Source organism: Prionailurus viverrinus, chromosome C2 (genome assembly GCF_022837055.1).
Source record: "Prionailurus viverrinus isolate Anna chromosome C2, UM_Priviv_1.0, whole genome shotgun sequence".
In the NCBI taxonomy this organism is placed as follows: domain Eukaryota; kingdom Metazoa; phylum Chordata; class Mammalia; order Carnivora; family Felidae; genus Prionailurus; species Prionailurus viverrinus.
The window spans coordinates 150,785,199-150,802,340 of record NC_062569.1 but is presented as its reverse complement, the minus strand read 5'-3'; the positions used below and the strand labels follow the sequence as shown (position 1 = coordinate 150,802,340).

At 43.3% G+C, this 17,142-nt stretch overlaps 1 protein-coding gene and 1 long non-coding RNA gene across 3 annotated transcripts in view; one reads left to right on the top strand and one right to left on the bottom strand.

The window, feature by feature from the left end:
• The window catches only part of MORC3 (MORC family CW-type zinc finger 3), a 39,175-nt gene extending 30,404 nt beyond the window's left edge, over positions 1-8,771 (bottom strand). The window contains exon 1 of one of the 2 annotated variants that reach the window (XM_047875278.1): positions 8,641-8,771. In XM_047875278.1, the coding sequence (XP_047731234.1) occupies positions 8,641-8,679 (39 nt within the window). In that variant the 5' untranslated portion in view covers positions 8,680-8,771. The remainder of the gene's footprint in view (positions 1-8,640) is intronic. The other variant, XM_047875277.1, reaches the window with a different exon arrangement.
• Positions 8,772-9,902: 1,131 nt separating this feature from the next.
• On the top strand, positions 9,903-16,286 carry LOC125174570 (uncharacterized). The gene is made up of 3 exons (XR_007155449.1): positions 9,903-10,146; positions 13,626-13,667; positions 15,745-16,286. It is a non-coding gene; the product is annotated as an uncharacterized LOC125174570 (long non-coding RNA).
• Positions 16,287-17,142: the final 856 nt, after the last annotated feature.

The window sequence follows — 17,142 nt, the reverse complement described above, 5'->3', positions numbered from 1 at the left end:
ACATTTTGAATTTTAGATGTATGAACAGAATGTGATAGTGGTAATGTCAATTTTCATGTAATGTCTTCAGCCTACACATCAGTTCCAAACTGACACAGCACACATCGTTCTTGAGCAAGAATCCCAGGAGAGCAAAGCAAAGGCGGCATCAGTAAGAAATAATGAATAGCAAACAGTGGCTTTCTGGATCTCTAAACATAAGCAATTATTTTCAGCTATTCTTTAAAAAAATTTTTTAATGTTTATTTATTTTGAGAGAGAGGGAGAGAGACAGCAAATATGCAGGTGGGGGAAGGGAAGGAGAGATAGGGAGAGAGAGAATTCCAAGCAGGCTCTGCACTGTCAGCACACAGCCCAACGCGAAGCTCAAACTATGAGACGGTGACCTGAGCCGAAATGAAGAGTCAGATGTGTAACCAACTGAGCCAGCCAGGCGCCCCTCACCTATTCTTAATTCTCAACTCTATTTGAGAACATGTCATTAGCTAGGAGGGGGGGAAAAACACCCTGGGGCAGCCAAAGCAGTAATAGATAGACGCACGCACACACACACACACACACACACACACGCGCACACGCACACGCGCGCTGACACGTAGAACAGAGTATGCTTAACTAGGCGTGCGATCTTGGGCAAGAAGCTTAACCTCTGTGCCTCAAGTTCTGTCATCTATAATAATGAGGATGACAATCATATCAGCTTACCAGGCTGTTAAGAATATTAAGTAACTTAATATTTGTAAAACGCTCAGGAGACCAACAGAAACATAGTAAGCACTGTGTGAGTTCTTTAAAAAAAAGTTAAGTGTTCCTTAACGACACAACTGAGCTCATATAAAAATAAAAATGAGGAAAATCCTTAATGGCCTCAAGTAAGGAAGGAATTAAAAATAAGATTTGATAATGAGGATGCAATGAGTGACTGGAATACAAAAGTTTTGGTTTTAATTGTGACTCAGAGATAGATTTGGAAGTAAATGCCCCTCTCCCCACTCCTCTTCCCCTCCATTAGCAGAGGAGGGGTGGGAATCTGCTTAATGGGAAGCTTGTCTGTTTGGATCTGGATGCTTAAAAAAAAAGTGTAACACGAAGTTCTGTAAAAAGAGGCATGCCTTCGCTTGGGTTAAGTGTTTCAATTTATATAACCTGCAGAACCACTATGGAGACACAGCCTCAATCTGACAGCACACGATTCCCTACGTCATTATTTAGGGGAATATTTTGAGTACACAATCTAAAATAACATTTAAGGGAACAATCCACCAGGAGAAAATGTTAGCAGGCAAGATATGCTAGTACTAGACATCACCCCCACCCCCAAACAGTAGGAAACACGCACAAAAAACCAAGATGCTCTGAAGACCACACAGATTTTTTAAAGAATCAATATAATTTTTAGAATCAGGGCACCTGGGTGGCTCAGTCCTTAAGTGTCAGTCTTTGGCACAAGTCATAATCTCGCGTTTTGGGAGTTCAAGCCCCTCGTCGGGCTCTGTGCTGACAGCTGGGAGCCTAGAGCCTGCTTCGGATTCTGTCTCCCCGTCTCTCTGCCCTCCCCCCACTCGCACTCTGTCTCTCTCTCTCTCTCTCTCTCTCTCTCTCTCTCTCTCTCAAAAATAAATAAACGTTAAAAAAAATTAGCATCAACAAATAGTCACAAATTTAAAAAATCAGTTAAATATATAAAACTTTTTGGAAGCCTGAACACATAGAGTGTTCACTTAGGCTCCCAACTGAAATTGCTCTGTAATGAAGGGAGGAAAAAAGGGAATAAACCCAGAAGAACAAAAACAATCAGAGAAATGATGGATAATAGTACATAGAATAGTCCGTGGTTTGGATAATGACAATTGATTTAATAGCCTGTAAAGAGCGAAGTCTGAAACCTATAGGAGAGGGGAAACAAAACAAGAAGCAGACCAGGAAGGAACCTTGGCAGAACTCCAGAAAGCCTCAGGAATTAGACTTTTGTGGCTCTGAAGTCAAAGGTACCAGAGGCTGTATGAAAACAAGACAGGTTTGGGGCGCCTGGGTGGCTCAGTCAGTTAACCGTCTGACTTTGGCTCAAGTCATGATCTCACGGTTCGTGGGTTGGAGCCCAATTGTGGGCTGGCTCTGCGCTGACAGTGCGGAGCCTGCTTGGGATTCTCTCTCTCTGCCACCTCCCCCCCACCCCCCCGCTTGTGCACGGCCTCTCTCTCTCTCTCAAAATAAACAAACATAGAAGAAAAAGAAAGAGATGGAGAATAAGAAACAGTAAAGACTCCCCCCACTCCCCACCCCCATTCCTTCTTTCATCCTGCAACTACTCTAAGCAACCCAGCAGAAAGCGGGCAGTCTGTTTTCTGGAGCAAGTGATGATGGCAGCTCAGAGACAACGAACATAGGTGGGTTAAAGGGAAGTCAGCAGACAGCCCAGAAAAAAAACCCTCACATATATGGCCAAATGGTCTTCCACAAGCGTGTAAAGACCACTCAATGGGGAAGGGACAGTCTTTTCAATAAACAGTGCTGGGAAAGCTAGATATCTACACACAAAAGAATCAAGTTGCACGTTACCTCACATCATGGGGGGGGGGGGGGGAATTAAAATGGATCAAAGATCTAACATAAAGAGTTAAAACTATAAAATTCTTAGAAGAAAGCACAGGGGAAGAGTTTCAGGACACTGGATTTGGATCTTGGACAGGACACCAAAAGCACAGGAAACAAAAAAATCAATTGTGCTGTATCAGAATTTAAAACTTCTGCACATTAAAGGATACAACCAACAAAATGAAAAATCTATGGAATGGGAAAAAATCTGCAAGTATGTGGTACAAGGTTAACATCCAGAACACATAAAGAACTCCTACACAAATCAACACCAAAAGGACTAAAATCCTAAATAGTTGACAAAGGACCTGGATATTTCTCCATGGATGGTACACAAATGGCCACTAAATACAAGAAAAGATGCTCAACATCACTAATCATTAGGGAAATACAAATCAAAAGCACCATGAGATACCACCTCACACTCATTAGGACGGTATTATAAAAAAATTTTTTTAATGTTTGTTTATTTTTGAGAGAGACAGAGAGAGAGAGAGAGAGAGAGACAGACAGACAGACAGAGCATGAGCAGGGAAAGGACAGAGAGAGAGGGAGACAGAGAGAGAATGCGAAGCAAGCTCCAGGCTCTGAGCGGTCAGCACAGATGCACTAGATGCAAAATTCCTCTCTAGAAAATAGAATAATTTCGGGGCGCCTGGGTGGCGCAGTCGGTTAAGCGTCCGACTTCAGCCAGGTCACGATCTCGCGGTCTGGGAGTTCGAGCCCCGCGTCGGGCTCTGGCCTGATGGCTCAGAGCCTGGAGCCTGTTTCTGATTCTGTGTCTCCCTCTCTCTCTGCCCCTCCCCCGTTCAAGCTCTGTCTCTCTCTGTCCCAAAAATAAATAAACGTTAAAAAAAAAAAAATTATAAAAAAAAAAAGAGAATAATTTCTAAAAGCTCCATTTGGTTCTTTTATAAGTTGTGCATGGGGCTCGACCTCATGCACCGTGAGATCATGACCTGAGCCGAAGTTGGACACTCAACTGACTGAGCCACCCAGGTGCCCCAGGATGGTATTATAAAAGTAAACATAGAATTGTCATGATCCAGCAATTCCACCGCTGGGTATATACTGAAAATAAATGAAAGCAGGATCTTGAAGAGATTATTTGTACACCCGTGTTTATAGCAGCATTATTCACAACAGCCAAAAGGTGGAAGCAACATAAATATCCATCAATGAATGGATAAACAAAATGTGATATATTCATACAAGGGAATATTTTTCAGCCTCAAAAAGATACCTTGACACATGCTACAGCTAACCACCTTGAGGACATTATGCTAAGTGAAATAAACCAGTCACAAAAAGGCAAATAATTCATGACTATACTTATATGAGATACCTACAGGAGTCAAATTCACAGATAGTAGAATGGTGGTTGCTAGGGGCTATGGGAAGGGAAATGGAGAATTATTTTTTAATGGGTACAGAGTTTAAGTTTTGCAAGATAAAAAGAGTTCTGGAGACTGTACAACAAAGTGAATGTATCTGAAGATTTTTTTTTAAATGTTTATTTTTGAGAGACAGAGAGAGAGAGAGAGAGAGAGAGAGCGCGAGCGAGTGCATACGCACCTGCACATGCATGTGGTGGGGAGGGGCAGAGAGAAAGGGAGACTGAGGATCCAAAGCGGGCTCTGCTCTGACAGCAGAAAGCCCGATGCGGGGCTGGAACTGACGAGCCCTGAGATCATGATCTGAGCCGAAGTCGGACGCTGAACCGACTGAGCCACCCAGGTGCCCCACGATGTGAATGTATGTAACACTACTAACTTGTACACTTAAAAATGATTAGGATGGCAAATTTTATGTGAAGTGTATTTTGCCACAATAAACAAAGAGATAAATACCAAGTCAGCACACTGAACAATGTGACACGCCTCCTTTCCCTAGCTGAGCTTTCAGATGTGCTACCAACCACAATTATATATGCCATGGCAAGAGACTAGATGCAAAATTCCTCTCTAGAAAACAGAATAATGTCTAAAAGCTCCATTTGGTTCTTTCACAAGTTGTGCCAAGCCCTTCTGGATAGCATCTTATTTTTGTTGTTCCCACTTTTTAAAAACTTTTAATAATGTTTATTTTATATTTTGTTAAGTTTTTATTTAAATTCCAGTTAACGTACAGCGTTAATATAAGTTTCAGATGCGCAACATAGTTGATTCAACACTTCCATAGAACGCCTAGTGCTCATCACAAATGTTTAAGTTATTTTTAACAAACGTACTTTCTAACACTTCCACTCTCTACGGTCTTACAAATACTGACATAGGGTGCCCCCAACAAAATATAATCGATTCCTTCCTGCCTGATCACCCAACACTGAAGCCCACCAAAGGGGCTCTACTCATGTACGAACATCTTCCAGTCAGCTTTTAGTGTCTCACTTGGAAATGTAAGCAGGTTAACCACCTCCGGACATTTGAGAATGTGTAAAATTAGAAATCAAAAACACGCAGAAAAAGGAACAAAGTAGCGGCAATGCAGTGAGCAAAACAAAACAAAAACTTCACAAAAATACTATGATCAATATGCCCAGCAACAGCAAATACTTTGTCCAGGGAGACTTTAAAAAGACATTCAGAGAGTAAGATAGTGTTTATAATAATTAAACACATGGTAAGAGAAAGGTAAAAGAACAAATGGAGAAAATCTCACAGAAAAGAAAGAAAAAACAGTGAGAAGGAAAACAAGAGACAACAGAGAACAGAAAACCAGAGGGATGAAATTTGTCAAATAAATGAGAACATTTTCCTGATTATGAAGGACTTGAGTTTCTAGCCTGAGTGCCCAATACAATGCACAGAACTCTATCACAATAAAGCATGCCTTTAAAATTCTAAGAGAATCATTTGTAACTTAGAATTACAAACCCAGCTAAATGATATGTAAAGAGAAAGCAATGTATTTCCAAGAAATGACATAAAATTTCTTCTCGTGTTCTCTGCTTTCAAGAAGGTATACCTGTTTTTGGAAGGATGGATGGGCTCCGCCACTACCAGGAACAAAAATAGCAAGTATTTACGGAGTGCTTACTATATGCACAGGCCTTTTATATGTATTTACTCCTTTACTGTTTAAAACCACCCTTTGAAGTGGATAAATTATGCCCATCCTTCAGACTGGAAACTCAGGCGTAGAGAGCAAGTAACTTGCCAAGGTTACACATCCAGGTGTCAGGATTTGAACCCAGGCAAGTGGGCTCCAGGGCCCATGCTCTCAGTCACTGACCTGTTGTCCCTGCCAAGGGAGTAAACCCTGAAAGAGGAATATGTGGAATGGGGACCCAACAAAAAGGGGAAGGAAATTTCCAGAAAAATGATAAAGGGAAGTCCCCAAAACACAAGTGAGCCAACAAAACTGACAAAATATTGGGTGTGCTTGAACACATCTGGAAAAGATTTTCTAGGTCTGTGAAAGTTTGGATGAAAGAGTGATCAGTACAGACCAAATCTAAGCAAACAAAATACAATTATTAACTTCAGAAAAACAAAAAGCTGTACAGCAAAGGAAATGCAATCATAGTTCTGTTTGGCTCACTTGTGAATTGTGGTAAGAGTGATAAATCAGACAGTAATTCAACAAAAAAGAGAGATACGTGCATTGGAAGGATGGGAGGAGGTGAAGAGTGTGCACATGTCAGTTAACTCCATAGCAGACTACTGGAAAATAACAAAATGGTACCAGCATTTTTACTTAGAAATATGGAAGCAAAAAGCAACAATTTAAGTGTTTTTGTCACTCTGCAGTCCATTCTAAGATCTCTCACCCTCCAAAATTTTTTTTTTTAAAAATTGCATAATTATGGTTCACCTCTGTGCCTTAGGTTCTACGATTTTGACAAATGCATAAACTCATTAATTCCGAGACTCCCCTAATGAAAACATTTGAGAGCTATATGCAAACAATGAGCAGGACTATATTCCAATGAAACTTTATGGAAACTGAAATGTCTATGTCACATAATCTTTCTATGTCACAAAATATTCTTTGATTTTTTTCCAACTGTTTAAGGTTCATTCTTAGCTTGTGGGTCACACAAAAACAGGTGGCAGGCTGGATTTGGCCCATGAGCTGTAGTTTGCCAATTCCTGTCCTAAAGCAAGAAGATGGGTGGAGATACGGTCCAGAAGCTGCAGATGGGGGACTTCTGTCAATGGGGGTTCCAAACAGCCCATATTACCCACAAAAGAAAGATTTAGCACAGGGACAGCTGTTTCACCCAGACAGCCAACTAACAACACTACCGGTCTCTTAACCCTGTTTTGACCTTTGTCTTTGCTCCCTTTATCACCTCAATCTTGAAGAGCCTGAGACATTGCGGGGGCCAGGGAAGGAAAAGAGAATCCAAGTGTAGAAATAGGACCCAACCAGTTCACTCCCTGTCCCCTCTACACGACTCTGGTCCAGAATGTGGCCCAATCTGGGAAGGGGAAGGGCCAGGCATTAAACTGAATAAGAGATTTTAAATTAGATGAGGTCACACTTTACAATACCTGAGGCTAATTGGAGTGTGTTATTATATCTGCCCAGATCCACTCGGGCATGGAAAAGAACCATTAGCAAGTAATATTTAAAGCCAGACGTAAGAAGAATAAAGTTTTCTCCATATTCAAACTACTAAATACTAACTCATTCAATAAGCCAGTTATGTAACCAAAGGACCTTTATTCAGTATGGGTAAAGAATGCTTATAGATCAATAAAAATTTCTCTAAAAGAGAACAGAAAAATGGACAAAGGATACGAATAGGTTATTTTTTGTAATGTTTCCTTCATTTTTGAGTGAGAGAGAGAGAGAGAGAGAGAGAGAGAGAGAGACACCCCAGCGCGCTTGAGTGCGGGGGACAGAGAGAGACCAGAATCCGAAGCAGGCTCCAGGCTCTGAGCTGTCAGCATAGAGCCCAAGGCGGGGCTGTAACTCACAAACCTGGAGATCGACCTGAGCTGAAGTCAGACACTTAACCAACTGAGCCCCACAGGCGTCCTACAAATAGGTTTTTTTTTTTTTAAGGAGTCAAATGTTAATAACTTTTAACTTCACAGTCAAGGAAATGTAAAGTAAACCCACGTACATTTCACACTCGTCACACAGGAAAAATTGTTAAAGTCCAACAATACCAGGTGTGGGTAAGAATCTGGATAAATCTAAAAAAGTCACAGGGCAATGCACCATTTTTAAAGCAATGGTATTACCACCCGATTGTTCAATTTAACGAGACTAAGATAGACATTCTCTGGCAAGAGTCACCAACCTCAAAAGAGGAGGTACACTTTCGCATATCAACACCAACTTTTTAAGGATAATCAGGCAGAGAAGCCACGCCCACATTTTAGGAGGTGAAATGTTGATTCTAGTGTGCGACCGCTCCCTACGACTTAGGACTACTAGATACGAGAAATACTGGAGGATTTCCAAGAACGCCCCGAAAAAGACACGACCGAGAGGCTACAGGAAACGGGAGAGCCCAGTGACCTGGGGATTTGGGCCCGAGGGCTTAACTGGAGGGAAGAAGCAGGAATGTGAACGAATCAGAAGACTCGTTCCGGCTCGCTTCACCCCATCCCATTGCCTAGAGGTCAAGGCCGCCTGGCATTTCGGGCCGCGATCTGCCGCTGCCGCTCCCCCCCCCCCCGCTCCGGGGCGCCCCGCGGGTCCGCAGGCCAGGAAGGGTCAGGGGCCCCGCTGTCCGAGGGGCGGGCGACCCGACCACCGAGGCCTCGCCCTCGGACGACAGCTGCGAGGCAGCCAGGAGGGAGCCGGGAAGAGGGGCCGCGGCCCCGGCCCGCCCCGAAGCCGCGAAGGCAAAACAGAAACCTATCGCGGAGGAAACGGAACGCAGCCCGGCCCGCGCCGCCCGACCCTGCCCGCCGCCGAGCGGCTCCGCCGACGGGAGCGAGATGGCCGCCCCCTCCCCCGGCCCCGCCGCGGCCCCAACCGCCGCGCCGACAAGTCGCCACCGCCCACTGCCTGCCCCCCCTCGCTTGCCCGCCTGCCCGCCCTCCTGGGACACGGCCCGCTCCACCCCTCGCGGCTGCTCACCGCGCTGAGGCGGATCCCGCTGGGTGGCTGCGCCGCCATCTTGAGCGAGCTACAAAGCCAGGACCGGCCTCGGCCGCAACCCGACTGGGAGGCGGCCGGGAAGACTGCACGGCCTGCTGGGCCCACCCACTTCCGGGGCGGGGCGCTCGGCCGCCCCGCCCACCCACTTCCGCCTTGGGCGCTGTGGTACGGAGAGCTGTGGGGAAGGTAAATTGAGGCTGGTTTAAACCAAGAACTGGGCTCGCAGCGCCCGGCCCTGCAGGGGTAGGGCGCATGCGTGAGACGGGCGGGCGCGAACGGGTCGCTGCCTTAACCGGACCTGGAGACTTGAGGGTCTGGAATTCGAAGCCTATAGCGACGTGTGCCGGGGCCCGGAGAAGTGCGCTCCAGGCGCCTGACCTGGCTGGAAGTGAATTGCGCCAAAAAAACCATCCCATGCCCACCTGTGTCCGTGTGATTTGAAACCTTGTTAACGAAATGTAGATTTTGTGCATGCTGGAGTTGTCTTGGAAATTATCATCCTTCATCCTTATGAAAAGAGTCCTTTCTCGCATGCACATTTATTCGGTGTCGGCTTGGAGCCGGGCACGGGGCTGAGTGAGGAAGATAGAGAAATGAAGAAGTATAGGGTTGTTTGTTACATATTGCAGGTAAAGAGAGGATGGAAACGGTTTTGTTTGTTTTGTTTTTAATATCCATTTAGGTTTTTTGCTTTTTGTTTTTCCTTTTATGTCTTTATGCTGATTTGGGGTAAGTTTAAGCACCTGTCAGGTCTCCAACACTTGTTTTTGTTTCGCTTAATTTTTTCAAATTTTTTTCAAAAAAATTGTTTAATGTTTATTTGAGGGAGAGACAGAGCGTTGAGTGGGGAGGGACAGAGGGGGAGACAGAATACGAAGCAGGCTCCAGGCTCCAAGCCGTCAGCGCGGAGCCTGATGGCAAAGCTCGCAAGCTGTGAGATCCTGACCTCAGCCAAAGTCTGATGCTCAACCGACTGAGCCACCCAGGCGCCCCTAATTTTTTTTTCAACTAAAAACAAAAAGTTATCCCATTTCTCCCACCCGCTTCCCACCTATTGCGTTTTTAAACTGTAATACATTTCCTTTGTAAAAATGCAAATCATACGGAGATATGACACAAAATTTACTCCCAATCTCTTCACCAGAACGTATAAACAATTTGGTATACATTAGTCCAGGCTTACTATAGACTAAATATTCCAATACAGATGGTAACCCCACCCCCACCCCCACTGACCCCAGTTCTACTTAGGATTTGACGACTTTACCGTGGTGCGGAAATGATACGCATTCAGCAGAAACTGTACTTGGAATTTCGAATTTTGCTCGTTTGCTGATGTGACAATTAATAACCAGAAACCTGGGTAAAGTGGAGTAGGGGGTTTGACAGAGGGCGCTCTCCCGCCCTACCTACCACTCCTTGTCAAGTGCAGACCCAACAGGAAGAGACTGTCTTGACACTACCCGGACTTGACCTTGCTGCTTGGTACTACGTTACTATGGGGGATGGGGGGAGAGTGGGGAAAAGAATAAAGCCTTGCCTTATCTCCTACACCCCCGAAACAGCTCAGCCAAGACACTATACTTTGAACTCCCAATTTACTCCAGTGGACTTTTTAGTTTATAACAGCCTTCCCAATTTACCCATTTTCTCCTCCAGAAAGGGTACCTCTCCTTTCTTCTCTGGAATCACCTATGGCTTTGCCGCAACTTGTTGGTCCCCAAATGCAGTTCTCTTTTATTCTTAAATAAGCCCAATTTTGCCAGTAAAACAACTGGCAGTTTTTATTTTATTTTTAAGGTCAACACCGAGCTAGCGATATCCGGTTTGACCTTCCCTCATGATGCTGGGTAGCAGCAAGCTGTAGTTCCCAATCAGCCATGCTATCAGAATAAACAACCCACACACTTAACAACAATTGCAACCCATAGGACCAGGCTGGTTTTCACTTTCAGTACAGTATTTAAACAAAGAGATATCCAACACTTCCTTATAAAATAGGCTCTGTATTAGATGATTTTGTCCAACTGTGGGCTAGCGTAAGTGTTCTGAACACATTTAAGGTGAAGCTACGCTAAGCTCTGATGTTCGATATGTTTAGGTTTATTAAACGCATTTTCAACCTACGATTTTTTTTTTAACGTTTATTTATTTTGAGAGAGAGTGCGAGCAGGGGAGGGGCAGAGAGAGAGAGGGAGGGAGAGAACCCCAAGCAGGCTCCAGGCTCAGTGAGCATCTCAATCTCATGACCTCGAGATCACAACCTGCGCTGAAATCTAGAGTCGGACACTTAACCGACTGAGCCACCCAGGCGCCCCCACCCTACTATATTTTCAACTTACAATGGGTTTATTGAGAGGTAGCTCCATCGTAAGTAGAGGAAGATCTGAATGTACGAGGAAATGTTAAAAAAAAAAAATTTCTGTTGTCACCCTTGCCACTCACTCATTGGGCAAATGACATAATGTGAATCGCCTAAATCAGGGTGCTAGTTACTACCCTTTGTAATGCCCTGCACTGGATAATTTCTCGGTTCCCTCCAGCTTTAAGATTGTTATGTAACAGGCTTTTTTTAATCAACTCTTTATTGAGAGCCTTCTTCATATCTGTCAATGTCAGGGCTCTAAGGATGCCGTGGTGAACAAAATAGCTAAGGTTTCCTCTCTTGAACTTACGAGCTCAAGACTGTGTTGGTTAAATAAATCGTGGCCCATTTGTGACTTGTGAAATCAATTTGATGAGTCTCAACTATCGTTTTGTGGGAATACGAACAGAGTTTTAATTTACTAGTATAGTGCTGTGTCAGTCTAGGGCTGACAACTTCTTCACTTATTACTATTATTATTATTCCAACTTCCCTTATTGATCATATGCTGTTCAGCACATTTTGAGATGAGATTAGCCTGGATTATGTGGTTGGGCCCTAGATATAATCCCAAGGGTCTTTGTAAGACAGACACAGGGGCAACCTGGGTGGCTCAGTTAAGCGTCAGACTTTTGACTTCAGCTCAGGTCATGATCTCACAGGATTCCTGAGTTTGAGCCCTGCATCGGGCTCTCTGCTGGCAGGATGGAGCCTGCTTGAGATTCTGGTCTTTCCCTCTCTCTGCTCCTACCTCTCTCGTACTCTCTCTCTCTCAAAATAAATAAATAAACTTAAAAGAAAAAGTTATATAAGACAGGGACAGAGGGAGATGGGATCGCAGAAGGTTATTTGGCCTCTGCAGCAGAGAGACACTTGAAGATGCTATACTGCTGATTTTGAAAAGAAGGGGTCTTGAGCCAAAGAATGCCAGGAATGAGCTCTAGAAGCTGGAAAAGGCGAGGCCACTCCATTCTAGAGCCCCCAGAGTTTGCAGAGGGAATGAAGCCCTGCAGACAGCTTGGTTTCAGCTCAGTGAAACTTATTTCAGACATCTGGCCTTCAGAACTGGAAGAGAAGAAATTTCTGTAATTTTAAGCCACTAAATTTGTGGTAATTTGTTAGGACAACTACAAGCGTAGACAATATATTCATGTGCAAGCAAGTACTTACCTATATATACAGATTCTTGTCCCCCCCACCCCTTTTTTTTTTAACACAATTGAGCACACTGTGGAATTCTATATCCTCAAGGCTTACTCATATCGAAAAAAATGTGAGACAAACACGTACAGGCTGAACTTACACTACATTGGTATAAAAGGGGATTTTACAGGGAAATAAATGCCCCACCACACCCCTCTGGTACTTGTATCAAACCCAAGCTTACATGGAAACCTTTATTTAAAAAAAAAAAAAGCTGAGTTTGATGTGATTTTTTTAATGATAGAGAACTATCTTATTTGGGGAGCGCTGTAGACTGAATGTCTCCCCTCCAAATTCATACATTGAAATCCGAACCCTCAATGAATGTATTTGGTGGAGCCTTTTTTTTTTTTAATTTTTTTTTTAACGTTTATTTATTTTTGAGACAGAGAGAGACAGAGCATGAACGGGGGAGGGTCAGAGAGAGAGGGAGACACAGAATCTGAAACAGGCTCCAGGCTCTCAGCGGTCAGCACAGAGCCCGACGCGGGGCTCGAACTCACGGAGTGTGAGATCGTCACCTGAGCCGAAGTCCGCCGCTTAACCGACTGAGCCACCCAGGCGCCCCTGGTGGAGCCTTTGAGAGGTGATTATGTCACAAAGGTGGAGCCCTCATGAATATTAGTGCCCTTATAATAAAATAGACCCGCCAGAGCTCCCTCAACTCTTGTGCAATGTGAAGACAAGGTAGGAACAACCAAGAAGATACCTTGACCTTGAACTCTTAGCCTCCAGAACCATGAGAAATGAATGTTTGTTGTTTAAGCCACCCAGCCTACAGTATTTTTGTAGGACTAAGTCAAAGGAAAATGGACTAGGTCAAGGAAAGAGAAATGTCCATACAGGAGTCCATACAGGAGTTAGAATATTTGTCAAATAAATTCTCTCCCTGATTTAATAAATACAATGTGAAATCTGGTTGCTTTCACAAACCTATACAGGTATGCACCTTGACTTTTACACTGAACAGTGTATTTTGTAGATCCTTCCAAAACAGCCTAAAGAACGTCCTCATGTTATTTTGCAACTTCCTAACATTTTTTTTTTAAGTAATCTCTATGCCCCACATGGGGATGGAACTCATGACCCTAAGATCAAGAGTTACATGTTCTACTGACTGAGCCAGCTGGATTCCTCAATAACATTCCATTTTATTGATGTATTGTAATTTCTGTAGCCAATCCTTCCTTGTGCTGGTGGGCAAAGGTTGTCTCCAAAGTTTTGTTATTATCAATAAGACTACGGTGAATAATTTTTATGTAAGTTATACATGTATATCAGAAAAATTCCCAAAAGTAGGATTGTTGGGTCAAAAGATACACCCAATCATAGTTTTGATAGAAATTGACAAATTTCCTCCAAAGAGCTTGTGCTAATTTATATTCCTTATTTGTAGGAGAGATCCTGTTTTCCCCTAATACTAATATCTGCTGAAACGGTCAGTGAATAATATTTCAGAGCAATTTTAAGTTTTTCCTTATATTGTAAGTTTGGACATCATTTGACATGTGTTAAAGCCGATTGTTTTTTCGTGTGTGTAGAACCCCCCATTCATTTCTTTTGCCCATCTTTCTATACTTTATCTTTCAATAGGCGTTCTTTGAGTATTGGAAAAATTAGCCCTTTGTAAAAGGAGTCTTTTCAAATATGTTTCTCAGTTTGCCATTTGTCTTTTACTTTGCTTATGATTTTTGTTATGCAGAATTTTTAAAAGAAAATTCATATAGCCAAAATTATTGAACTTTCTCTTATGGCTTCTGGGATTTATATTCATCTAAAAAAGATCATTATTGGCTTATATAAATGCCTTCTCTTGATTTCTTCTAGTATTTTTATGGTTTCTTCATGGTTTCAATCTTTGATCTCTTTGGAATTTATTTTGGTGAAAGATGGGAGGTATAAATCCAATTTCTTATTTTTTTCTGTTGGCTACCCAGCTATCCCAATACCATTCATCAAATAAGCCACCTGTCTTTCCCCCTATTGGTTCGAATACGACATTTTTCTATGCATTTGTGTCCATTGATGGACTTTCTATTTTATTCTGTTGATCTGCTGTCCATTCCTGCACTGGTACCAATTATTTTAGCTTTAAAATATGTTTCAAGACCTACTCAGCGTAGTTCTCTTCTTTACTCCTTGTTTTCAGAAAATTTCTGGCTACTTTTGCCTATTTTTCCAAATAAAATTTAGGATGAGTTTATCTTGTTAAAACAAAACAAAACAAAAACCAAGTGTTGTTTCTGGGGGATTGCCTTAAATTCATAGATTAATTTAGAATTTACAACTTGATGATGTTGAATCTTCCTCTTTAAGACCTAGTGAGCCTTTCCTTTCACTCCAAGTGTCCTTTACTCCTTCAGAAATATTTTCTTCAAGGAGTTCTTATGAAGCTTTTTTTTTTTCCTGGATATTTTATTGTTGTTGTTATTGTAAGTGGGATTTCATCTGTCTCATAACTAGCCATTTAGAGACGTTGATGTCAAAAAAACTGTATTGATGTATATATATGCATATGTGTGTATAAAGATTTTATTTTCATTTTTTAAAGTTTATTTATGTATTTTGAGAAACAGCAAGCGCAAGAGAATGAGCATGAGTGGGGGAGGGAGAGAGAGAGGGAGAGACAGAATCCCAAGCAAACTTCGTGCTATCAGCACAGAGCCCAATGTGGGGCTGGAACTCACAAACTGTGAGATCATGACCCGGTTGAAACCAAGACTTGGACGCTTAACTGACCGAGCCACCCAGGTGCCCCTAACGATTGTATTAAGTAATTCCTACCCCCAAAGTGGGGCTCGAACCTACAACCCCAAGATCAAGTGTCACATGCTCTACTGATCGAGCTAGCAAGGCGTCCCTTGATGTATATGTATTAACTTTTTATTGAGTCTGATTGCCTTTAGGCCAATCATGCTCTTTGATTAACCACAAGCTCCACCTCTCTCGATCATATTAGACAACTCGTCTGTTTCCTGAAGAAATTTAGATTCCTTAACAATTAGATGCTTAACCTGGCTTAGATTCAGAAACAAACGGAAAACAGTTGCAAGGGAAACCTGGAAGAATATACAATCAAGTGCTTATGAGTTAAGATAGTAGCTTTACTATAACACAAAGAGCTCTCCAACCAGCACGGTGGTGCCCAGGGCCAAGTGTTCACCCCCCACACAGTACAGCAGTGTTTTGTTGTCAAAGGGTCCAATGAGAATTGAGGACACGCTCGTGGAGGATAGAAAAGGCAGTCTTCACATGTTTTTCAGGTGGGTTGGGCTGACTGTGAAATCAGGTAGTTCAAGGACCAGCAGGGAAGAGTGGGGACAGCAAGCCAAGAAGAGTGCCCTCGTGCGCCAACACTGGGTGCTCAGTGAGACAGCAGGAGCCTCCGGGGAGTGGTTACTAGAGAGGGTCTAAGTTTGGGGCCCAAAACCCACTGTTCCCTGAGCCCCCCGCTGTCTAGTCCTACAAATTACTTTATTCAAACTGGGGTTTCCTACTCTTTCTTCCTCCTCCAGCACCACCTTTATCAGAAACATCAACCTTTATGTTCTTCATTTAGTTACTGTGGACAGCCTACATATGCCAGACCCCGAAGGAACTGAAGAAGATACAGGGTCTCTCTCTTCCACAAAAGGGCGCCTGCCTCGCAGCCAGCGATGGGCTATGACATTAGTAGGTGCTCTAATAGGGCTGTCCTGTGACAAAGTGCCTCACTGTGTCTGAGGAGCTGCAGAAAGAAGCAAGACTGAGGAATTCGGATCTCAAAGACTGGCTCCCATATGTTTGTTCCATAAACAATTTGAGTGGGACGTGTCAGGTGAAGGAAAAGAGTATCACGCAGCTGGAACAACATAGAAAAGATATGCAAGAGATTAAAATGCTGAGTGGTTAGGGGAGACAGAAGAGACAGACGAGAGGCCTCCAGGTCCCAAGGATTAAATTCCCACCTCCCCTCTGCTTCTGGTTGACTTTGTGGGGGAAACCCAGGATGAGACAGACACTGTTCATCGCATAAGGGGAACCCTGGCTTAGACCCTCTTCCGTGCCCTCCTTTTAAACTCACAGTAATTTTGGTTTTGTGTTAGAATTTTTATTGGGGTAACATACACAGAACATGAAATTTGCCATTTTCACCCTTTTTCAGTGTACAATACAGTGACCTTAATTACGCACACATTGTGGTGTCACCATCACCATCACACATCTCCAGAACTTTCTCATCTTTCCAAACTGAAACACTGTACCCATTAGACACGAACTCCCCATCCCCCTCTCCCAGCCCCCCGGTATCCACCCTTCTACTTTGTGTCTATGAATTTGGCTACTTCAGGTTCCTCATGCAAGTGGAGTTATCCATTTGTCCTTCTGCGACTGGTTTACGTACCCTAATGTCCTCAAGGTTCATCCATGCTGTGGCATGTGTGAGAATTCCCTTCCTTTTTAAGACTGAATAATATTCTGTTGTGTGGATAGGCCACATTTCGTTTAGCCATTCATCTGTCAATGGACATCTGGGTCATTTCCACCTGTTGGCTATTGTGGATAATGCTGCCATAAACGTAGGTGTACAAATATCCGAGACCCCAGGGGCACCTGGGCGGCTCAGTCGGATGAGCGTCCAACTTCAGCTCGGGTCATGACTCACGGTTTATGGGTTCACACACGAACCACTCGTGCTTGCTTGCTCTCTCTGTCAAAAATAAACAGTAAAATAAATAAATAAAAGAAATATCTGAGACCCTGTTTTCAGTTCTTTTAAAAAAATTTTTTTAAATATTTATTCATTTTTGAGAGTGAGAGAACCAGAGCATGAGCAGGGGAGGGGCAGAGGGAGAGGGAGACACAGAATCTGAAGCAGGCTCTGAGCTGTCAGGACAGAGCCCGACGTGGGGCTGGGACTCACAGACCGTGAG